A 25,008-nucleotide genomic window follows, 5' to 3' on the forward strand; every position below is an offset into this window, starting at 1 on the left:
TTTGTAGAACACATAAGCTTAGGGAAGTTTTGTTCTGCCCACTGAGAGACAACTCTGTGGTCGGTTTCACTGTGCTGATGGAACTTGCAGGTTCCAAAGCCAAGGCACTTTTTTCATAACAAGAGAAAAACAGAAGGAAGTGTCTGAGCCAAAAAAATACACTAGGAAAAGAACAGGGAGAGAAGAATGCAACAATTGTTCAAAAGCAGCCAGGGCCTTTACTGACCCAAGGAGGGTATCATCTTCTCTTTCTCCAAGCCTGGCAAAGGCTTCCTTGTTACCAAGTTGAAAATGACAAAGGATAGAAACAAGCTATACACTTGGATGCCAAAATATTAGTGGTATCTTTGGAGTCAAGATAGAGATAAAGCCAACGTCAGTCAAGCCAGAGAAGCCAACATTAGCCGGGGCCCAGCAGCTGAATTCAAGTCCAGACTCTTTCCCTCCCACTTCAACAAAGCTCAGGTTGCCTCTGAACTGAAACAGAGGAGCCGAATCTTCACCATGCTGCCTTTCTGCCGTAACACCTGCAGGAAACATGGAAGTTTCTGCAGTAACAGCTACAGAAATGCTACTCCACAAATACAGGAATGCTGCATTGCCTCTTCTCAAAGGGGAATGTTTACCCAGGATCTTCATACTTTGAGATATGTATGGAGTCTTTGGTTTATTTTGTTTCTACTACAAGATGTTGTTCTGCTCCAGGCAGGAGTAGAGTCCTGGGCAAGTGGCAGGGCTGTGACCTTTGGCATTGGCACCCCTGGATTTCTACACCACCTCCACAGGACTGCTGACAACAGGCAGTGGCACCATCCTGATGGATTTGTTTTGGCAGAAGTATCTTTAGAAGGCAAAGAGGAGGTGGCAAGAGCTGTTCTGAAGAGCACCCAAGGATATTCCTCAAGTAGAGTGTAAGAACTCCAGAGAAACAATTAAATACAAAGCAAATACAATGTCTGAATGAAGAGGTTCCATTTCAAATCCTCTGGTACATCAAGCAATAGTGAAAGAGAAGGAAAGCTGCACAATCACATCACCTTCAACATACAGTTAAGAATTAAACCAGCAGTGACTGTAAGTGTACAAAGCCTAAGGCACACAATGCAAACACACAGAACCATAAGTACCGACAACTGCACTGTCCTCGACAAAAAGCACAGTACACAATCCCAACTAACCTTCTGGGGCTTTTTACTTTCAATTTTGAGGTTCGTTTTGTTCTAGAATTAGTCAATACATGGCAGAAAGCTACTGTTTACAAAGCTACTCTTCTCTGTGTGAACACGGTTTGCTCTCACACAGACTGAGGCTTCTTGTGATCAGAGCCAGGAATGAGACACCCAGTGGACAAGAGAAGCCCTCGTAATGAGCAACTGAAAAGGTTGGGGCATCCTGAGAATATAAAGGGACTTCCTTTAGACTTAAGACAAATTTGATTAACTCCTACATCCTCTACCTCTCCTTGGAGGAGCTTCACTCCAGCTTTGTTTGCTGAAGTCTCCTTCATCCCCTCGCTTTCCGCTGAGATGGACCAAGGGCTCTTGGTTTCATGGTTATTAAGCACTTACCCAGCATGTGCTCACATCTGGCATTTGGAATATTTATCCAAGTATGTATGTTGGCCCCAAACCCACAGTGTGTGGCAAAAAAATACTAGAACATCAGGATTTATACAAGGAAACTTGTTTCTTCCAGCTAGAAAAAAAGAAATAGAGCTCAGTTAGCATACAGGCCTCCGTTTGACTGTTGGTGCTGGGTTCCAGGCGGCCTTGCTTTTGTTTGCATGAGAAAGTTTGTGCTGAGAATTTATTTCAGCACACACACGTGAGTGGAGAGAGAGAACTATGATAAAAAGGCATTATTAAATTAATGATCAAGATAAAGCCCCGACCAACAAAACCTGTGACTTGTGGGGCCATAAGTGATCATGCAGGAGCGAGTCCATGGCCCAGTAACCACTCACAGGCCACCACAGCCCAGAGCCGACCCCACCTGAGAGCATTCAGGAAACAGCAAGCCCAGGTGGGGAGGTTTACTTCTTGGCAGAAGAAGAGCTCCTTCAGCTTCTCAGATGGAAGCTCAGAGAGCCATCCCCCAGAACGTGCGCTGGTATTGACCCAGCAGGGAAGCAGCAGGTTGGCAGACTCACAATGAGCCCCATGAAGCAGCCACGGTGCCTTGTTCTTACTTAGACAACATATGACATCTTACTGTGAGGGGCACAGTTGGGCCAGCCTGGGAGGTCGGCCACCAATTAATGTCTCACAGTAGCAGCCAAATGAAGAATAACTTCCAGGAACTTGCAGACAAAAATGACCTCCTTTCCTTTCCCAGCAGGGCAGGGAGAACCACACAAACAACCCCAAGAAATGAGACCGATTTAAAAGTTTGTCCCAATGCCACCAGCAGCTGGCAAGAGCAGCAAGAACCAACTCCTTGCTTTTACTCTTTTCTACCACCACCATCTCAAATTTTATTCAGCTGATTTGGGTGCTAGGCAGGAGGAACATCTCACATCTCTCTTCAGAAGGTGAAGAGCAGCTTGTCTTCTTGGAACAAACGAGCACAGCAAAGAACCAAGTCATTTCACTGCAGTCTTGGTACTCACATATTTCTTCCAATTCACCTCTCTTTCATAAGATCAGCCACTTAACTCAAAGCGCTCCTTAGGTTACAATCCCCTGTTCTACTGGCCTGCAGCCACCCCACTTTGGAGCCACACAATCAAACTGCCTTCTGCACACAAACCTCTTAAGTACCACCAGTATCCTTTGGATTGCGCTTCAGAGCCACGAACCCCACAATAACCTATAAGCTGTTCAGCAACATGGACTCGGTTACAGCACTAGAAAGAGAAGCTACTCATAAAGCTGTCATAAAATAAATCCAACAGTGCACTGCTACCAAAGCTCAAACAACATCAACACCGTCGTTACACCTGGTAGGTACTTACAAGCCAGCAGCACAATTAATCCAAGAGAGTTTGAAACCATGGAGTAAAGCTAATTTGTCACGGATTTCCCAAGTCTGGCACTTCACACAACACTTTGGGGCCAGAAACGCTTTGGTTGGAGTCTGGTGGATTTTACTTTCACCATTCATCTCTATAATTCAGAAGTTGACCATGTAACACAGACATTTATGTGCCTGCCCTACCTGAACCTATCCCGTCAAAACTAGGATGTTTCCATATTAAAGACAGAGAAGAGTCCATTGCCCAAGTATTTTATCACCAAGTTTTAATATCTAAACACAAACACACTTGAAGGGCAGATCAAGAAGGCAAAAAAAAAAAATCACATCAAAGCCAGTTAGTTACATGCATCATTTTGAAGACTGCTTTTAACACTGCCCGTAGGTTTTTGGTGGTTTTTTTTTGTTTTACTTTTGTCATTCTTAAACAGGATTGTGCTTTCAGGGCTCTAATGTTTGAGCAGCTACAGGTCCTCTCCCAGCTATACCCAAGCAACCGCCATCAGACACAGAAAAAGCCGACTCCTGTTCTTCCAACTCCAAACATGACTACGTTTAACACACAGTAAAACAGCCTTTTCAACACAGCTCCTAGTGGCGCAGAGAGGATTTGGAACTGTTGATATTCTTAGGTCTTTCCAGAGTGTTGAATGGTTGAATGACCACAAAGCAAAGCTGCCCAAAGACCTTGCAAGACAAGAGCACACCTGGCCAGGAAAGCGTATTGGCCAAAGAAGCTCCAAGGAGGATTGTAGCGACGATCCAAAATAAATCTTTAATGTAGATATGTAAATGTAGAAGGAACTACTAATATTCCAGGATATAGAAAAGCTTTATATATCGGTTTTCTACATTCAGTACCTGAAGGGGCTACAAGAAAGCTGGGAAAGGACCTTTTACAAAGGCTTGTGGTGATAGGATGAGGGGCAATGGGTATAAACTGGAGAGGGGCAGATTTAGACTGGACATAAGGAGGAATTTCTTCACTATGAGAGTGGGGAGGCCCTGGAACAGGGAAGCTGTGGCTGCCCCATCCTTGGAGGAGTTCCAGGCCAGGTTGGATGGGGCTTGGAGCTCCTGATCCAGTGGGAGGTGTCCCTGCCCATGGCAGAGGGGTGGAACTGGATGGGCTTTAGGGTCCTTTCCAACCTAAACCATTCTATAATTTAATGTATTCATTTAATAACCAGAACCACCTCCCGCTCTGTGAATCCACGCCAGCCAGAACAATTCATATTCTCCATCAAGTTTTTCAAATTTAAGCTAATTTCACAAATCAGGCCCTGAACCAGCTTTGCAGAGCATGCCTTTTGTTTTTAATTAACATCTGTTAATTAAAACAATTAGAAAGACCATGTTTTGTTCAAAAGTACCATCAGAAAGCTGTTCAATAAAATGACTTCTGAGGTTTCAACACATACAGGCTCTGGAGTGATTTACTACAGCAGCTTGCAGCTAAATGTGCTCTAGATTCATTTCAAATGCAACATGCTCCTTTTGGAACAGGATTCTGAGATTATAAAAAGTTACTTAATTGAAAGACTTAAAGAAATAATTATATTAAAAATCACAATACAGAGGTTCTCAGCTGTTTCCCTTTTAAGCCTAGGATAATTAAAAGCCTCAACACCAAACAAATCGAGTTTGTCACAGCATGTATACAAACAACAGACAGAAAACTAAACAGCCTGTGCTTTCTTTCCCCTCAAGCCAGCACACTATTTAAATGAATAAAACCAATTCTCCTAAATTTATGTAATGTAATTTGCATTAAAGTTTTCCACAATCAATTGGAGTCTGCAAGAACACAAAGTAGATCTCCAGGATGGCTTCATTTTCCTGATGACTTTGAACAGGAGCTTAAAAGTTAAAAAGAAAGGGAACTCCACTAAGGCTGAAGCCAGAAGGATCCTGTGTGCTGCTGCTCTGATCGCAGTTATCATAGCGGGCAGAAATTCCTTCAGTGCTGCATGGGAGCCTGCTGGAAGCCCGGCTCCCAAACACTGACTCTCCTCCCGGCTAAAAGCCAGAGCAACAGCATCAGGCACGGCCCCAGCTCTGTTCCAGCGATGGAAGCAGCCCAATGTTTCTCCACGAGACACCTGAGGCTCCTGCTTGCAATGCGCAGGACGGGGCTGGTGTTAAAGCCCACTGTTAAAATCTGGCATTCACACTCAAACCCCTCCAAGTCAGGGGGCTGCCTTGGATTCCCCATCCTCCTTCCATGTCCACCTGCCCTCTGCAACATTTCCCCATCGAACACCCCTCCTTTTATAGCAGCGCTGGAACGTGCCAGAGCTCTGATGAGCTACGAGCAATGTTTGAGGAGCTACGCTGAGTTTCCATTCCCACTGACTCCCTCTGGATGCCGGGGGGAGGCTGAAACAAGCCTTTACGAGTCCCAGTCAATGGACCAGAACTTACCTTCTATTTTCCTCCATGCCTTCCATCACAAGTTGGGTCTCTTTCAACATCTGCCTGCAGACACGGTGTTTGTTCACCCCCAGCCACCACGTCCTCCACGGGGACAGGAGCGGGCAGCGGTGCCACAGGTGAACAGCAGGACACGGAGCAAAGCTCAGCCCCGTGGCACCCAAGCTCCCGCTTCAGCATCGACAGCCAAGCTGCCCACAGCGGGAGCAGGGATGCATGGGCCTCGTTAGGGACAATGGGGCACACATGTCCTCAACCTCACAGCCTTCTCAACCAAGCACCTCGCCCACATCGTCAGCCAAACGCCTCCCACATGCGTGGCCGGGCAGAGCAGCACCAGGGACACGGAGCTCTCGGAAAGGTTTCCCTGCAGTGCTTGGCAGGAATTCTGCTGCAGAGAAATGGAGTGAACAGCTGGTCATCCACAGCCTTCTTCACTACACTGTTCCTTGGTCTTTTTATTGTGCTTCAGCATGAAATCCATGGAACTGAGATGCCAGAAAATGGCTCGCTGTGATTCTTAAAATAATCAAGCTAACATAACAGCTCAGGAGTGAACCGATACCCTGACGCTGACCAGAAACCAATGCCCATGAGATAGGAAAACCCCAGACTATTCAGAAAAGCTAAAAATATGATTTCCCAACTGTGTGCAATTCTGTTTTTAGAAAAATGTGACTTTGAAAATTTTCATGCTACTTCTAAATGAAGAATCATAGTAAATAATCCTAGTGGTTCTTTATAAATATTTTTCCTTTTCATCTGTACCCATAGAAATACGTTTCCCATCAGGAATGCCGGTGGCTTTACAGACGTGAAAGGAGATTTAACCATTAATTCAGGAGAGAAGGAATAGTTTTCCAACCTCCTTTTCACTATGCTTTCAAATTAAGAACCCCGTCACAATTCTGAATCTTTATTCTCCTTTCATCCCCTCTCCTTTATACATGAGGAAGATGAGAACAAGTGTAATAATTATTCATCACAGTGAGAAGTGTCCCAGAATTTGCTGTATTTGCATAGATGTCTGTGTATCTGAAAACAGACAATGTGGGGTTTTGTGCAAACTCAAACAAATACTCAGCAGTATTCACCGTGGAATATTGGACCAGTAGTAATTAGTATTGGCAGTAAGTGTTGATTAACGCAGGGACTGGAGTAGAATCTTAGAATCATAGAATCATAGATGGTTTGGGATGGAAAGGACCTCAAAGCCCATCCAGTCCCGCTCCCTGCAGTGGGCAGGGACACCTCCCACTGGCTCAGGGGCTCCAAGCCCCATCCAACCTGGCCTGGAACCCCTCCAGGGATGGGGCAGCCACCACTGCTCTGGGCACCCTGGGCCAGGGCCTCCCCACCCTCATCGTGAAGAAATTCCTTCTCGTGTCTGGTCTAAATCTGACCTTCTCCAGTTTACAGTTCGAGTAGTGCTCGAACGAGAGAAGCATGAGCAGTGGACGCGCTGGCTGGAAACCCACTGCCATTGGCACCGTGTTGTGGGCACGTGGTGACTGAGTGGGTGTGGAAGGGTTCTGCTGTCCTGTGCAACCCTGAGGTATGGTGGGTGAGTTGGAAGGGAAAATGAAGTGGAAGAAAACAATAATTCAGAGAGTAGAAGTGGTAGATCATGGTGGATATGACAAACTCAGAGAAAAGCCCGTGTAGGGTAACAGCGTGCCTCGTTAAAATGCCATAGGCAAAATGGGAATGTGGTTTTGTTCCCAGTTGAATATAAGCAGTGGAATGTATACAGAGGTTATTGCAGTATCCAGAAAGTATGTAAACACACTGTGTGAGCACCAGAGCTTGGAGGTATTTGCCCCGTTAGCATCTGAGGGAATAGGGGCTGAAGGCTGGGAAGCTGCTGATGTGCCCAGCGTGCTCTGCCGATGCCCGCAATCCTGGGACCTCTGAAAGAAGAACCATGCCAATTAACTACATCCATCATCTCCATGGGTATAGCTGGAATGTGGGAAAAGTAGTAATGCAGAATATTAGCTGCAGAACGTGCAGTCTGATTTGTTCATAAGAATTAAATGGCAGAATCCTGGCAAGAACACAGCGCAATGCCTCGGACAAACAAATGGACCCTTTAGAAGTCACACATGTATTGCCTACCATCTTACACATTTTGCAGCAGAAAACAAACCAGAACAAAAAGGATGACCACACTTTAGATTTATGTTTAAAGAGAAATGGACAATAACAGAGATGTGGAGCAACCAGCTTTGTTTGGCTGTTTACTTATTCAGCAAACAAAGAAGAAGAAAGGATAAAGCAAAATATATAGAAATAACTTATGTTGTAACCGACTTTGAAATTCCTTCTTCAACTGTGGAGCAAAATACATGCTGCTAGGAGTTCAATGCAGCAGCAGTTTTCACCTTCAAAGAGCTTTACAATTACTTGGTAGCTTTGACTTTTCTGTAATCATGGGAAAAGCTATGAGAGACGACAGCTCTCCTCTTCAGAACTCCAGAGACTGGCAAGAATTAAAAAACTGAGCTAAAATCATTAACTATGAGAAAATCCAGCATCTTCCAGCTTGAGAATATGCTTTGCACATTTCCTAACATAGAGAACTCCTTCTGGTTTTGACTTCCTAAAGAAAAGATGACCTCGTAAGTGGCATAATTCTAGCAGATTGTGGACCTTAAGACAAAAACATCATGGAAGTCAATACTGATCCTGTGACACCCAGTCCTTTTGGGCTCTGGTCACAGAGTTAAGTGCAAAGCCCCCATGGAGCAGCACCGACCACGTGCCTCACACTGCCAAACTTCTTAGAGAGCAGAGAGCACAATGGGGTTGGGCTGATGGTTGGACTGGATGATCTTAGAGGTCTTTTCCAACCTTAATGATTCTATGATTCTGTGCTAGTTCTGGTGGTCCTGATGAGCTTGGGTTTGTTTATAAGTGAGGCTTTACTAGCTGGTCTCTGAACCCAGGCTTATCAAGATTATCAAGGGCTGAGGAAGCACACAGACATATCAGTCTTCATGAAACAATGAGCCTTTTCTCTTTATTTCAGCCATGTTGATGACTTTTGAACATTTGGCTGTCTAGAAAAGTATGGGAAAAGCCTAAGGACAGACTTTGCCATTCCTACCATTGTACTACCCAGTGCATTTGGATAGATGAAGATGGTTGTAGCAAGGTGAGCGCCGGTGTCTTCTCCTCAGTAACAAGTGACAGGTTTAGAGGCAATGGCCTAAAGTTGCACCAGGGGAGGTTAAGATTGGATGTTAGGAAAACTTCCTTCACTGACAGAGTGGTGAAGCCCTGGCAGAGGCTGCCCAGGGCAGTGGTGGAGTCTCCATCCCTGGAGGGGTGGATGTAGCATTTCAGGAGATGGTTTAGTGGGCACAGTGGGGATGGGCTGACAGCAGGACTGGATGAGCTTGGAGATCTTTTCCAATTTCAGTGATACTATGATTCTATGATTCTAAGAAAGATGCACAATGACTGAGATCTGCTGGGGTCCCAGAAACTGAACTTCCCTCCTTTATTTTCCTTGTATTTTCCCTCCTAAAGGTTGGGTCTAGAAGGGCCAAACTGTGTCAAAATACCAGTTCTTCTAAACTGTTTCTTTTTCAATTTAAACATGTTTCTCTTCATATGGAGTTTTCCTCTTCAAGGGGAATGCATCTTAAAAATAGGTTATATTTAATTCAGTCTCAGCCCAACAAACTGTGCCACTGAGACTCTTGTTCAGAAGAGTCATTCCCTTTGCCATTCCAATAGGGCAGGGTATGAATCTAGCAGCAGGTCTCTTAGCAGCTCGGACTTTGTGTGGTATTATAGTGAAACAATCATAGAATGGTTTGGGTTGAAAGAGACCTTAAAGCCCATCCAGTTCCAACACCATTGCCATGGGCAGGCACATCTTCCACCAGGCACCTTCTCCAAGCCCCATCCAACCTGGCCTGGAACCCCTCCAGGGATGGGGCAGCCACCACTGCTCTGGGCAACCTGGGACAGGGCCTCTCCACCCTCACAGGAAAACATTTCTTCCTAAGAGAAGCTCATCTCAATCTCCCCTCTTTTAGCTGAAAACCATTCCCCCTCGTCCTCTCCCTGCCCTCCCTGACCAAGAGCCCCTCCCAGCTTTCCTGGAGCCCCTTTCAGCACTGGAAGCTGCTACAAGGTCTCTCCACAGCCTTCTCTACTCCAGGCTGAACAACCCCAACTCTCTCTGTCCTTGTATGGGAGGTGCTCCAGCCCTTGGATCATCCCTACGGCCCTTCCCTCTTATTAAATGAGTTCTAAAGTTAGCACAGGCTCTCCCATCTTTAACACAAACCACGTGTAGAGCTCCCAGATGACTCAGCCGAGCGCTGGAACTGGGCTGTGGTGCTCTCTGATAAACACAACCACAAAAACAACAACTTATGTCAACTGGTACTGAGTTATGAGAACAACATCAGTGTCAGAGCTGGGGGGAAAGGCAGCATGCAAAGAGGGTCAGACACAGGCAGCTTCTCTAACGCAGAGATCGCCACCAAAGAAAACAGTTAAAAGAAACCAGATTATTTTTTACAACTTGCTGAAAACTTACATGGAGCTGCCTTGCAAGTTTGCAGGCAGCGTCAAAAACATAAGCCCCAGCAGCAGATGCAAAAGCAAAAGCGCAGCCAAGCCTGATGCTCACGCTTTGAAATGCAAACCATGCGAACCAGCTTCATCACCCACTACCTGCTGGGCTCCTTGGCTCGGGGGGAGAGGGATGACTTTGTTTGCACTGGGAACGTCTGACTAAAACTGAACATATTTAAACATTTCAGTGACCATATGAATTTTGACTCTTCATCACACACTACTTTCTCGATAGCTGTTCGGCAGAATAAGTAGCATTTAAGGTTTTATTTCTACTTCTCCATGTCTTCCATCACCATTAATGACATTTAAATATGGGTGTAACTGGGAGGAGAAGATCAGTGTGGGGTAAACTGCCTGTGAAACCAATTTCTGTAAGGTTTGCTTGGGGAAACGCAGCCGCACCATCACACTCACCTGGTTTTCTGCACTGCTGTTCTCATTGCCCATTGTGATGCTGGTGTCCAGTAGCACACAGCGATTAAAAAAGGATCACTGGAAGAAAAGAAAAAGCTCTAAGTCCTCTGTAAAAATACCAACAACAAACGCCCCTCAATACGTTGGAGGAGTGCCTTCTCGGTCACCCTACCAGCTGCCTTTCCTGACACTCAGTCTGACAAGAGTTTCAAGTCATAAAACTTCTTATTCCAGTGCTTTTATTCCACTGTGTCCCTGCTGGCTTCCTTACGCTGGCTCAGTCTAACGCCGGAAGACACTCCCTGGAACCCCGCTTTGTTACTCTCTTTCTTGATTATCCTATGCTATTTGAGCAGAAAGGCATCTTCCTTGCCAAAGGTGCTTGGACAGACAGCCCACAGGAAAAACCTTGTTTCACCCGTATTCAAACCACTCGCGTGCCTGGGAGCCCCCGGGCTGAGCTGCACGCCCACAGTCCCAACCGTAAAGCTAAACCTGACCATTGCTGTAATGGAAACAATTTTTTGTTTGAGCACTTTTTATATTGAGGATTCCAGAACTGCTCACAGGACTCCAGGTAGGGTCTCACAAGAGAGGAACAGAGGAGCAGAATCCCTTCCGTCGACCTGCTGATTTCTTTTGACACTTACCAGGATCTGCCAGCCTTAATTACTGTTGGTTTTATAGTAGTTCAACTCTAATTACTGAATTTCAAAAGCATACTCAGAGCATTTGGACCTGTAACCAGGAGCTCTGGATTTGGCGCCTCCCCAGGCATAATTAATGTTTGTGTTGTTTTGAAAAGGATACTCAATAGTAAATATACACAACAGAGATTCACTTATAGATGTTTGCTTCTTGGTTTAGACATTTCCTTTAGACTGGATGACCTTAGTGGTCTTTTCCAACCTTAATGATTCTATAATTCTATGATTTTGGAACCCAGGAATTTAAATTAGAATCATAGAATAGTTTGGGTTGGAAAAGACCTTAAAGATCATCTTGTTCCACCCGCCCTGCCATGGGCAGGGACACCTCCCACTGGATCAGGCTGCCCAAGGCCCATCCAACCTGGCCTTGAACCCCGCCAGGGATGGGGCAGCCACAGCTTCCCTGGGCAGCTGTTCCAGGGCCTCCCCACCCTCAGAGTGAAGAAATTCCTCCTTAAGTCCAGTCTAAACCTGCCCCTCTCCAGTTTATCCCCATTGCCCCTCGTCCTATCCCCACAGGCCTTTGCAAACAGTCCCTCCCCAGATTTCCTGTAGCCCCTCCGGGCACTGGAGAATTCACTCTATTTCTTGTATTACCAGACAGGTGAAAATTGCACACTTTCTTCAATAGTTTTTTTCCAAAGGAGATGAGATGAGCCAGTGGTGTATGGCAAGAAAAGACTCTGTTAAACCCAGGCTGTAAAAGCAAGGTTGCACTTTGTCAGCCGAGGAAACCATATAAACTTGTAAGGAATGTTATTGCTTGTTACTACAGTACACTTCTTTAAACCTGGGAGATTATTTTTCTTCACAGGAGGCTTGGAGAGAATGAGAAGCTCAGTGTTGTGCTTTTAAGCCATGCTTTGTTTGAACTTGAGTGTCTCCAGGGGATCTGTCGGTGCTGGAACTCGCTCCTGGTGAAACCACCAGGGCCAGGGCTGTGCTTTTAGTGATTAAACAGCAAAGCGAGGTTTTATCTGCTGAGATTACTTCCAAATCCTCTGCTGTTTCACAATAGTACACAACTAAATTAAAAAGTACTAGCAATATTTTCAAGATCACCGCTCCCCAAGTCTGAAGCGCTTTCTCAGGGAGCAGCGCACACACATCTTTCCAGGCTCCGCTCAGTGGAATGTGCCAGGACAACAGTACATATTAAGTACATATTAAGTACATATTGAAATAACAAAATATTCTCACTGTTAGAGAAGCTAATTAAGGTTTCAGCGCACAGGAGAGAAATAACAGCTTTGCTACAGCACTGCTTCCCCCACAGCTCCCTAGGAGTGAATATACCAACATGTCTGTGCGAGCTTCTCTCTTCCCAGATCTTTTTCTGTTCCCACAGACAACACGTGAAAACACCAGGATATTTAAAGCCCTCAGAACTGTCCCATACAAGCGCTCCCAACAATAACATCAGCTGGGAATGAGTTGTTTGGTTAATCAGGGTGGGGGTCTCGTCGATCAGTTGTGGAAAACGTGAATTCTGCTTATCAAGTTCTTAAACAGATCAGCCAGCGTATGGCACAACGCTGCTCTCTTTATTTTAGGGTAAATTCACCCACTGCCACTGCTCTTGTGCCAGCTCAGCAATACCGACAGCGAAGAACAGCAACTGCCTATTGAGGCCACGTTTGTAAGAGTCAGTTGAAAGATAAAGTACATTATTTAGAGGTTTTTATTAAAATGTACAGGAATCAAAGTAGAAAATTAGAAAAGTGCTGCACAAGTGCTATCTCTCACAAATCTCCACTAAGGTATCCTATCACACGGTCTGACTACTCTTGTCTGTCCCTAGAGTCTGAATTTCACAATTATCACACGATTTCCACTTTACCACCTGCTTAATAGCAATGATAAATGTAATAAATAGGGAATAAAGTCCTTATAGGCTCTGCAGTAATGAGACGAGTGATAACAACAATGAATGAATTACACTTCAGAGTAACTGAGACAATTTCCCCATTACAACGCCATTGTAATCCTTTTTACATACATGATTTCTAGCTCGTTTTCTCCATGCATAAGCACCACTTAAGTTGCAAACCACAAGCGCTTTATCATACGTATAGAATTTCAAATACACATTAAAAACATGCTGAAAAGTCATTCATTAAATAAACACAGGTTAAACAAAAGATAATCGTTCTCATCTTTCTATACTATCTCTTACAATTTGCATGTCATTATTACAATTATTTTAGGACTACATATCTCAGACACCGCTCCCCGGTACCAAACTGCTCTGATCAGCCCAGAGAGACCTTTGTACACGTACAGTAAAACAATGGCTTTCCTGCAAGTGAGCGAGTCAGCGAATGTTTAACTTTACACTTACATTGTGGGATTAATCCAGCAGCTTTGGGTTCACCGATACTTTCAGAGCAAGTCTTCAAGCCATTCCTCCCATCTTCACCTCCCAAGTGTTCACTTTATTCTCCTCCTGCCTCTCCTCAGCCTGACACGAAGCGTAGGCTCTCTGTCAGGGACCCACCTCTATAACCTGCTGAGCAACCCGCTCGCCTACACCCCGGGCGAAAAGAAAACAAGTTGTGCTTCCTCCACCAGGGCCTCCCCTGCTCCTGGGACGCTGCTGGGCGCTGCATGCCATAAATTGAGTACTAACGCCTTTCACAAAAGCAACCCTAGGGAAGATGGATTTTGGTTAAAACATATTTCACTTTTAGTGTTTCTTGGCTCATGGTGTAAGTTATGCTTCTTGCCCTACAACAAAGTCCAAGGAAAGAGTAGAATCCTAGAATCATGGAATGGTTTGGGTTGGAAGGGACCTCAGAGCCCATCCAGTTTGACCCCCTGCCATGGGACACTTCCCACCGGATCAGGGGCTCCAAGCCCCATCCAACCTGGCCTGGAACCCCTCCAGGGATGGAGCAGCCAAGACTTCCCTGGACAACCTGGGCCAGGGCCCCCCCCCCCCTCACAGCAGAACATTTCTTCCTAATATCCCATCTCAATCTCCCCTCTTTCAGCTGAAAACTGTTTCCTCTCATCCTGCCCCTGCCCTCCCTGATCCAGAGCCCCTGCCCAGCTCTCCTGGGGCCCCTCAGCACGGGAAGGCTGATGTGTCCACAACACAGTGAAGTTATGCACTTGTTTTCAATGGAAAGTGGAAGCTGGGGGGGTGTCTCTCCAGCATTTGCGTTTCGAGTTTTTTTATGCATTTATCTTTCATTTTCTGTATTAGTCCTAAAAGCCCTCAGAAATACACGGTAGCAAATGTCGATGTTCCCGTTCAGCCTATGCTGCAATCATTTGCCATTTAATCATCCTGAAGGGTGGAGACGTGACAAAAACCTTTTGAAATGTGCTGTTGCAAGAAGTACTGGTTTATGGGCGAGCAGATTGTTATTATTAATGCTCATTGTCTGGTCTGGCAATGCTCCACAAAGGGGTGGACTGCTGATAACAAAAGACAGGTATTTATCAGCAGTGGCCACTCCAAGGGGTTAACAAGTTTCTGTAAGCACCAGTGGTGCTCGGTGGTGCCACACAGCAAAGGAATTGCCTATGGTCCATGTAGAGCTGCTAGGCAGTGTTTCTGACTCCAGCATGGAAAATACATATCTGGCATGAATAAGAGGCAGGTTTTCCCAGGGAAGCTCTTGTGCCTGTTCTCTGTTCCACAGAGTCTTGGTCTACAAACATCTGGGTTGAAATCATGAAGCATTTGGAGCCCCGGTCTGAACAGTGGTGAGGTGAGGGTCTGTGAGCATCCCTGCCACCGGAACCTTTCTTTACTCATGAGGTTGGTGGTCCAGCAGCCCGAGCCTCCAGCATTCTCACACCATCTTATGCCACTGTTACTGATCAAAGCAGCGCTCCACAGATCAGGAATAAATTACTTCTATTCCCTCAGCTTTTCCACATTATAAAGCACCTATGAGTGGGTTTGGTGGTGTGTGGGTCATAAAATAGGTCAAATAAATCTGTGCTACACCTCATAGAGTTCAGATGGAAAAGGGAAAGATCAATAGCGAAGCTCAAAAACTGAAAGATGTGAATGTGGCTGTCAAATCCCTTTGTCTCTGGTCTCCCCAGCCTGCTTCAGAACCCAGAAAATCTGAAGTCCTTCAGATCAAAGTGTTAGTTTGCTCTTCCTTACAAAACAATATTGAGGCCATTGTAAAATTCGCTGCTTATAGACACAAAATTACGCGCTGTTTTTTCTTAGGCTCTCTGCCATGAATTTAAGAGCAGGGATCCCGTGGGAGCTCAGGAAAACACAAGCCTGATAAAATATCCTCACTTCTTCACATTATTTCCTCATAAACAGCAACTGCACTCATATTTGGTGCGATTCCATCTGTAGAGCTAAGGCCAGAAAATGCTCCGAGTGACAGGGAAGGAGCTGCATTGCAAAGTGATTGCCTGCACAGGCTCGGGGGACAGTGACCTGCTGGTGGCTGATGGGGATTTCTGGCTCTGTATTTTTATCAACACGTGAAAAGAAGAGTCCCTCTCTTTGGCCAACGTTGTGTGAGGTTTGCAGTGCCACACAGACAGCTTCACCGCTGCCGGAACCGTGAGTCATGGGAAGGGAGGGAAGCAACATCCGTGAGGACAGATGGCAGCCACACTCCCTGACCTCCGGACCCAGAACAACTCTGTCTGACAACACTGATGTGACAGCTCTGGGTCAGTTTTCTGACTCGCTGTCATGTCCAAATTAGGACCCACTCAGGTCCTTTCCCAAACAACACCTGCCCACTGCAAGCTGTTCGCACCTCTGTAGGGGCTGCTCTTCTGCTCTGCTCCAGTATGAAGTCACATCAGTCTCTGTAAACCACTAACCATGAGAGCATCCCTCATCCTCTGATGTCTCGATTTATCCTCTTTGATTCTATGACAGAACTGGCGGGTAAAGACGCACTCACATCAGGCTGCTTTACTCTACTTGCTAGAATTCCCGGGTGGTTCCTCATCCATGCTCATCCAGGGAGAATGCCTTTTCTTGATCAAAAGAGGATCAAACCCGGGAGGACCGGCAGAGTCAGACAAGGGGAGAACACAGCTCAGACTTAAAGGTAAGCTATGCAGCAGTTAACGAGTGAGGCATTTCAGTAAGATCCAAGTGATTTGTCATGAGTGTTCAAACTTAATCCCACTCTACAGAGTGTTTAGTCTGCTTCCCGACCACACACTGCTCAGAGGTGTGAGCTTCTTGTATATTGAATACATGCTACCTTAGGTATTTATTTAAGACTATTTAGTTTGTTGGTTTACTTTATGGTATAAATACTGCCAAAATAAGACAACGTGTGTTTGTGTTCCTTAGTTTCACGTGATGGATACTATACATAAAGCATGGCAAAGCTCTGCTGCTGCACTGACCACACCGTTACGCACCAACGCTTCTTGTAGGTAAGAGAAGAAAAGGGGCTGTTGAGAATTTCGCTCCTGTCCCATCTTGATGTAAGTAATGCAAACCCATTCTTAGTCTCTGCATATCAGAACAGTATTGTGGAGATCTGCGAGAGTGCCCTGCGATAGCCCTTCAGCCCATGTTTTTGTCCAAGTTTAAAAGAGCAACTCTCGGGATCTGGGAGGGAAAACATAATCCTGTAACGAGGATTAGTAAATATGGAATGATTTAAAAGTGCACAACTTGATGGGAAAGATGTTGCTCGGCAACACCAGCAGCTGGATCTGCTGTGAAATCATGATGTTGCTTGGCAACAAAAAGCTGAGCTGGGCTTTTGTGAGAGCTGTGAGATGGTGTTTTGCTGCCCTTCCCCAGAGAACACCAGGGACTGCCTACGGTGAGCTGACTGCATGGCAGGGCTGCGGAACCGGGGCGCGTAAAGCGTGGGAAGAATCCATCACAAGAGGAATTATTTCTTGCCTCTTTTCAGGTCCTTTCTCCTTGAAACTGTTTTCCTCGCTGTCCCCTCTGTAGTGTTTAGCTGTTTCTTCTGTCCTTTTTTTCTCCTCCCTTTGGCCAAGATCCTCAGTGGAAATAAAAGGGAGAGTGAAGAGCTGCCTTAAGGTCTGGTTTTCTGAGGGAAGAGGACAGACAGGGTGTAAAGCTGCTCAGAAGGCAAGATGCCCTCCTTCTTGTTCTCGTGCAGCTGTGGACCCCGAGCCAGCTGCAGCCACTGTTCTCCCTGCTTGTGGACGGCAGCAGATCTCACGTCCCGCCTTGGCGGCTGAGGTGTGCTGACACACCAGGGCTGGCGGGTGGGCTTCACACCCTAACACACCCTGAGCGCCCACACAGAGCTCCCAGCAGAGGAGGACTCGTTCTCCAGCGCTCAGGGACTTTCCTTGGGCTGACAGGAGGATGCTGATGGATTTTTGACGCTGGCCCAACACAGGCAGACGGTCACGTGCACATACACCTGCATTTAGTGCCTCGTGTGGGTATATAAATGCGTTCTATGAGTCTATCATTCTGGTAGGATTGCTCATACAAGTTCTGCCCTGGTTCACACAGCAGAAGAAGACTGCTGACATTTACAGAAGCAGCAATTCCAGCACAGAGGGGCTGAGTGGTTGCCATGAATGTGTAATCCTGGACTAAGCAGGACTCAGGCTCAGCCCTCAGGATCAGTACCGAATGAACATGATTCCTGGCTTGATTTAGCATTGCTGCTCTAAGAGAATAGGTTAGATTTTACATGGAATCTGTACTGGATTAGGGACTTTTCTCAAGGGTGTTACACTGATTTAGCTCTGTACAAAGAGACCCTACTGCATTTCAAGGCTAATCAGGACCGAAATTCTTCCCTAGGCTTATTGGTGAGAGACAGCCAGGAACATGTTTGTGTGCAGTAACGTCACAGACTTATCGTTAAAGACATCAGAAGGAAAAAAGGAAAGAAAACCAGTAGCACTTACATAGTTTTTACGTGCCTTTCTTTCAAATGATAATAATTGCATAATAACAAGAATGCTTCCTTACAGTCATTACCATTAATTCCCATTAAAAATAATGTAATGGATGAATATTTAAGATGAATATGAATGTAAATTCTAAAGCTGTTTTCCTCCTCAACTCCTTCGATTCAGCTAAGCCGACATGCAAAACTGAGACTGAGAAGTCAGTTGGAGTCAGTTCCTGAAGGTTTTTGATGGTCTGGTGACAACGACTGCTGCCCAGACAACATTCCCTACTCCGAATCTGAGGTGCTGACGTTTGCCTCTGTGGCAGTGGCTTTTTAGAAAGATGATCTCATGCGAGAAGGGGTCCCAGCGCCCTGCGGGGGTTGGTGGAGGTAAAGTTAACTAAGCCACTCGCTGTTGTTACAGATGGCACAAGTCTTCATCCTTGTGACAGATGTAAACCTAATCAGCTTCTCCGAACGACAGATTTAAACTCGTGTAAGATATTGCCTTGCCCAACCGGGCCGGCGCTATTTATATTCACGTTATCATTTTCCACTAATACAAACAATATTCAGTTTCAGAAGTCCACTCTCACTTTACAGGTGTGTTTTTCCATCGGCATTTCTTCATCGTTAGTGGATGTGTTAAACACAGCTCTGCGGGACTGGAACTCAATCTCAGAAGGCTCACTCGAGACTAGGCTAAAAACTAATTGTTCCTATGTATCATTAGGCACTGTATGTACACTTTTAAGCAGGGATTGTAATGTTGAATGGAAATATGGGGAAAAAAGACTTCTGGAATCATCTGCAAACGTCTGCACTGTTGGCTTCCTGAGTCTGCAGACAGCCTGGCTATTAACGGCGTGAGTGTCCCTTCCCTTGTCAGTACGATTTTAATATCAAAATCTTACTATGTTTTTGGAATATTGACTGTTACTTTGGTTTTGATCATTACAACAGACAGAACTTGACAGATGAACAGATGAAATTTTATTTGGCAGTTGGCTTCTATTTATCTGCTGTTTACCTGTCTAGTGTCACGGAGCAGTTCTTTTCATCTCTACGAAAATAATAGAAGGTAATAAAGTAAATGGAAATAAGCAACATCACCCTCATTTTCCTCCAGGTGCACCTATGATGTCTACAACCTCAGCACACAGTGTCATCCCTGTAATCCCACAGCTGGAATCATACGTGGCTGTGGACTCCAAAGTAAAACTGGTAACTGGTTGGAGTGCAAAGTCCCAAGAGGCAGCACTGATCTCTTCAATGATGGAAGAAGACCATTGCAATGGGAAAAGCAGCACTGAAGTTTTTCAGCTTGATGGATTTTTTCTGAGATGTCATCTCCCTATGGCTGTCTCTCCGGATATTAAAGATGCACACGCCTTTTGGTACTGCACGTCCTTGGCTTGCTGGCAGAAAACATCTTTTCTGGCTGGAGCAGGGCATTATATTCTAAAGAACGCCCAGGCTGGTGCTGTGTGGAGTTCACAGATGGCACTTCTGTCTCCCCATTGCATCAATTGTTTTTAATCACAAAGCACTCTGAAATATTAGTAAACAGAAAAATATAAAACTTCTGCTCTTGACAAGAATCCAAGACAGAACACAGGGAACCGAATATCAGTCACTAGCACCCAGAAAGTGGACACCAACCATACTGCAAGTCAATGGAATGAGTACAAAATAAACCCTACAACTGTTTGTTGAGTTTAAGGTTCATGTATGACTGGAGTATGTACAGCACCACCCTCCACAATTAATGGGCTAAGGTGAATCAAGAGTAGTGTCTTCTTGCATCCAGATGGGATTCTTGGTTTGTTGCACAAGCAAACTCTTAAAGGTTACTTGGTGAAGTCCTGCACATCTAGAAAGGAGTAATATTCTTCTTTGAAAAGAGTGATGGCCTGCGGGTTGAATCAAAACTCTTCAAACTTCAGATATAAGAACAGAACCTACCATAAAAATATAAGACGAGGCTCTAGAATCCGATAATGCAAAAGGCTTCGGTGCAATTGTCAGAACTCTGGAACTCTTTTCACCAACAGAAATGGTTTAATAGTGCCATGGTTCAAATATTGGGTTTGGGCTGGCAAGCCTTCATGCTGAGACGATTGCACATATGACAATTAAGAAATGTTAAGGCTAGTTTATAAGAATGCAAGGCTATCTCCACGCTCAGTGCTCCTGACACACACCACTTTTTGGTGTGAGCAGTGCAATGAGTTAAGAGTCTACCAGAGAAACTGGGAAAAAAAAAGAATACTTTATGTAGACCCTGAATTTAAACCTCCTGGTCCCTTGCACCACGCAGAGATTTTCATATGGGTTCAATAAAATTGTGCAGAGCTCCAAATCTGTGGGTAAAAGCAGCTATTTCTCATAAAGAAAGTGGTTAAGTGTAATTTTCAGTTTACAGTTGGAAGTGGCATGGAAACTGTGAGTAACGGGCAACGCAACAAGTAGGCACGCAACTTATTCCAGCAGTTAATTGCTGCAGTTTAAAGAGTATCAATATGCTGAATATATAATGCGCAGACACATACAGAAATATAAACCCAACTTCTTTATAGTCTAATCAAAAGCTTTTTCATGAGGATAGAAAATAGGTCAACAGCTCACATCTTACAGAGCTAACAGTAACAAAAGTGAAAGGCACATCACGCACATATCCTTTGCAAGTGTTGGGAGATTTCACAGTCTATATTGTGCTAAAACCCAACTGGAGCACATTAAAACCACATCGGAGGTCCAAATCTGCAGATTTATTAAGCCGTACTATAAAAATTAGGATTTTGGTACTTGTGAACTGCTTTTATCTGCTTTTCTGTACTTTTCTCCTCCTTCCTGCAGCAATCTTTGTCCTTCTGGCTTCAACAAGGAGCTGCTCATGATGTTGGAGTGTGTTAACATCAAAAAGTGCTTTTGTTTCAGAAGATCTAGACACATCCTCTCGCCTCTTCTAGAGGATGAGTGAAAACCAACATTGAATCCTAAGTGCACGGAAATGGAGGTATTTGGCTGACACTTCACAGAATCACAGAAAAACAGTGCTCAGGGATATATCCCTCCTCTATTTTAGAGAGTATGTTCCCAAAATAGCTGTATTTTTTACAGTTCTGCTGGAGGAATCATGTTTGGGGAATGGGAAAGGATGTTCAGAAATCATATTTCCCAAAGAACCCTTTGAATACATATGCCATTTATTCTGATTTGAGCCATTCATTGCTCAGATCTGTTCTGCAGAAACAGCTACAATGTTGGTTCACCAATAAAGTTTCCTGTTCTCTTTCATTGCCTTTAGGGAGATAATCTCATGGTCCCGTTTTCTTACAATTATACCAATCCTGTTTCCTTCTAAAATATTTATGTTGCAAATACGGCAACCGTTCATACACACACAAAAAATATTAGCATGATATCCATCACATTCTGTTTCAATAGCAAGGAGAAGTGTTTACACCAAGTCAGCTTGCCATGAATCAGTGAGTGTTTTCTGGTTACTGATGTTCAGAAAAGCACATTTCAGCCCGGAAACAAACTAAATCATTCTTACCTTTTAGCCTTATCTAGTCTTGTCAGCATCCTATACAATTCCCCGCATCACAATGCTGTTCACACGTGAAGCAAACACACATCCTGAGCCACGTGCAAGGGCTCAGAGCTGGATCGTATGCTTGCTGTGAAACCAGAGAAGTAAATGAGTCTGTCAAGTCCTAACTAGTGTTTTATGACAAATTTAATTTGGCAAGAATATATAGTTCAGTGTTTTGTCAGACTTGCTGAGCTTTGTATATTCTGTAGGTCTGCCTTGATTAGCTGAGGTATTCCCATAATATCCTGCGTTCGGGAGCTTCTAACGAAAACATACACAAGTTAAACTGAACTTTGTTTCGCCATGTGATTTTTAGAAGCCAGTGCTTAAAAAGGATTATGTCAAGGAAAGTAAGAACTATGCTGTGTGATGGCTCTCCTCAGCAATGCAGCTCTTCAAGCCATGAGCTGCTGCAACTGAATGCAGAAGCAACTGAATTTTAGCTATTTCTTTAGCTTTACGCTTAAATCACAGACGTAGGGTAAAATTTAACCCTATTCAGTCTTGTTATAGTATTCAGGGGCTTCTTAGAGACTGCCATTCTCAAAAACTACCACAAAGGTCGACAGATATAGGAGAACTTTAAAGAAAGCTTCAAATGATGAGAAAGGAATATCCTCAACAGTCTTCAAATACACCTTTCTCCCATCCAGGTCCATGTGAGCTGTCCATGAAGACAGGGAACCCACCACCACCTGCTGGAGGTTTCACAGCCTGAACCTTCACAGCGATGCTTCCCCTCCGTCCCCTTCCGCTGCCCATGCTGGAAGGTCTCCAAACTATTGCTTCGATTTCTCTTTCTATCCTGTGTGCTTTGCATCCAGATTTGCAATGTGGATTATGTTTTGTATGAGGTGGAAGACGTCTGCAGGCTTTCCTGTGGGTGTGGAGTGCCAGGCTGGACCCGAAGCATTGGTTTTATTTCTCTTTTGCTGTCGCAGTGGCTTTGAACACATCTCCTTTCTAAACAGCCCCACAAACCAGTGCTTGTGTGACAATCCATGTGCACCCAGGCACTGACAACTTGCTTTACTGGTAAAATCACCGAGCTAGAATAGAACTTAGACCGGCTTAGATCAGCTTTTTCCTAGAGAAGGTTGCTTTCCACAGCTTGGATTGTCGAATTGCTTGATGAAAAATACTAACTAGATAATCCCGAGCATGTGCAAAGCGATTACCTGTCTCCCTAAGCTGGGGTACCTCAGCCTGTCAATGCACAGAGCTCTGTTTTAGAGACAGAGGAACGCATGGATGTGGATGTAGATAGAGACGGCAGGATACTGAAAACAAAGCCAATGAAGATGTTACATCCACAGGTCCATCCGACTTTTCTGGCCAACGACCAGCCCTTCTACCTTTCTGCTTTCCAAAATCCCTTTAAACTAAGATTTATGGATATATGTATTAACATCTACTTAATTAATCTCCAAGTCTATAACTAAATAGGTTTGACATGAAGGGATGGAGATCTTTTTTTCTCGACTCCTGCATCTATAGCAGGTTTCTAACCCATCTCCTGGGCTGTGCAAAGGGAAAAAGGTCTGCTCCTAGGTAATTCACAGCTTGATCCTGAGGAGCTGAATCCTGAGAAGCAAATTCAAGCTATAAGCACTCTATTTTTTATAAGACCAGGTTTTGTAGGAAATATCAACTTTACAATACAGACAGAAGAGTGCCTGCCATGGTCACCTTGCGCCCATCAATAAGATTGCTTGTTTCTGCCTGAAGATAAACCCACCTTTTTATAGACAGATTACTTGAAAAATAGATTCCCAAATTCACAAGACACACCAAAACATTGTGGTAACATAAACTCTGCTCATTAAAAAAATGCAGAAGTAACAGAAGTGGCCACAGTCTCACATGTTGACAACACATTTCAATATAATGACAACAATGTTCAAAATAATAACCGTATCAAATCCTTGTTCATCTTAGACTAGTGAATTATTATTTTCATCTGGTTAGTTCTCCCAGTGGGTAGCTAGAAAGTGACTCCAGCCTGAAGATCTATAGAAGGTTTGGGTCACCAGAGGAGATATTCTACGTACAGGTGTTCAGTGTTGTGTTTTACAGCCTGAAACAAATCTCATTGTGCATGAAAGGACGAACTATCGAGTCAGTTCTTACTGAAGAACACCTCAAACATCTGCATAATCTTTCTAGCGACCAGCCAGCTAATTTTATCTCTGAAATCCTGCATGAGAAACGCACATTCCTGTTGTTACATGGCAACTTCAAATCAACAAGCAACTATTTCTGCAAACAGGGCAACGATGGAAGAGCCACGTTTATAACTCCAGCACTTGCACACAGCTATTGCAGTCTGTCGTGCTCTAACGTGTTTTCAAAACATCTATTTTAGGACATGCACACAATGATCTGTCTTACATGCTGGCTAAATAGACATCATCCTGTAGACTACTGTGGGTTATGGGTACTGCAAAGCAAGTTATACAAGAGATCATGAAACTATAGAACCTCAAAGAAGCCACTGTTTCTTTTTTGTAAGGAAAAAAGTTTCTTATAAGCCACTCCCTTTGCCTTTTTGTAATGTCTCAAACATTATTAGTAAGCTGGTTTGAGTCTAGATGTTTTTTAAATGTAAAGAACTGATAAAACATTACTTACCTAGAGTTTCCTCTAGACTAAAAATCAAACTGTACCGCTCTGCCCCTGATTTTCATAACCTTCTGCACTCCTTCTCTCCCAGCTGGTGTATGGATCCCCCTTCTCCCTCGATCACATGAAAGTGTTCTATTAATGTGAATTGGCCGATGGTTGAGAACACTATGCCGCCAGCTATGAGGTGTAAGGAATCTGACCCAGGGAGCTGCAGGGCTGTGACACAGCAGATCTTGGCAGGAATTCTCCATTGCTGGAGGAGAATAACATGAGATCGATCCTGCACGCGGGGCGCAGCCTGCTGTCATTGTTGTTTCTATACCGTTTGATGAAGGCAATGAGACAAGTTCCACGATACACCAGTGTAACTGGGATTTTACCCTCTGGCTTTTTGCCCCAGGGCTATAACCACGACACACCGGGCTGCCTCTCTAACCTGGTTCACTTGCTAAGCTAAGTTTGAGAAAATGAATCAGTTGAGCATGTGACAAATGTATATAAGCACCGCACGGCTAAAAGTGATAGCTGCCCTAAGAAAACCACTACCAGTCAGCACTGCTCTGCGTATTTTAAGAGGAATGCTTTGCCAGAGTTCAGAATAAACGAGGTCTGGGAATGCTGGCAGATTACCCGGCAGGACAGAGAGAAGGAAAAAGTCATCTCCTGCCTCCATTCCTCTCTTCATCCCTTCGCCTGCTTTCAGCCTTCGCTTGCCCACAAAGTCAGAAAAGAGGGAAAGCAGCTTGTTTCTTCTCACAATGGATAAGACAGCGCTTCCAGTCCACTTGTTCGAAAGTTGTGGTTG

General features: G+C 44.7%; 1 protein-coding gene and 1 long non-coding RNA gene across 12 annotated transcripts in view; both read right to left on the minus strand.

The window, feature by feature from the left end:
- The window catches only part of TACC2 (transforming acidic coiled-coil containing protein 2), a 126,186-nt gene extending 112,574 nt beyond the window's left edge, over window positions 1-13,612 (minus strand). For 3 of the 11 annotated variants that reach the window (XM_054070791.1, XM_054070792.1, XM_054070785.1), the window contains exons 1-2: window positions 13,471-13,595; window positions 10,420-10,497 (exon numbers count right to left, since the gene is read on the minus strand). In XM_054070791.1, coding sequence (XP_053926766.1) covers window positions 10,420-10,452 — 33 coding nt within the window. In that variant the 5' untranslated portion in view covers window positions 10,453-10,497; window positions 13,471-13,595. Of the gene's footprint in view, window positions 1-10,419; window positions 10,498-13,470 lie in introns of all 11 variants that reach the window. The other 8 variants (XM_054070796.1, XM_054070786.1, XM_054070788.1 and 5 more) reach the window with 8 other exon arrangements.
- A 5,922-nt stretch (window positions 13,613-19,534) lies between these two features.
- LOC128852647 (uncharacterized) lies at window positions 19,535-24,977 on the minus strand. Its single transcript, XR_008450599.1, has 3 exons — window positions 24,210-24,977; window positions 21,540-21,663; window positions 19,535-20,945 (listed from the first exon to the last, which is right to left on the minus strand). It is a non-coding gene; the product is annotated as an uncharacterized LOC128852647 (long non-coding RNA).
- Between the last annotated feature and the right edge of the window lie 31 nt (window positions 24,978-25,008).

Source organism: Cuculus canorus, chromosome 7 (genome assembly GCF_017976375.1).
Source record: "Cuculus canorus isolate bCucCan1 chromosome 7, bCucCan1.pri, whole genome shotgun sequence".
NCBI lineage: Eukaryota > Metazoa > Chordata > Aves > Cuculiformes > Cuculidae > Cuculus > Cuculus canorus.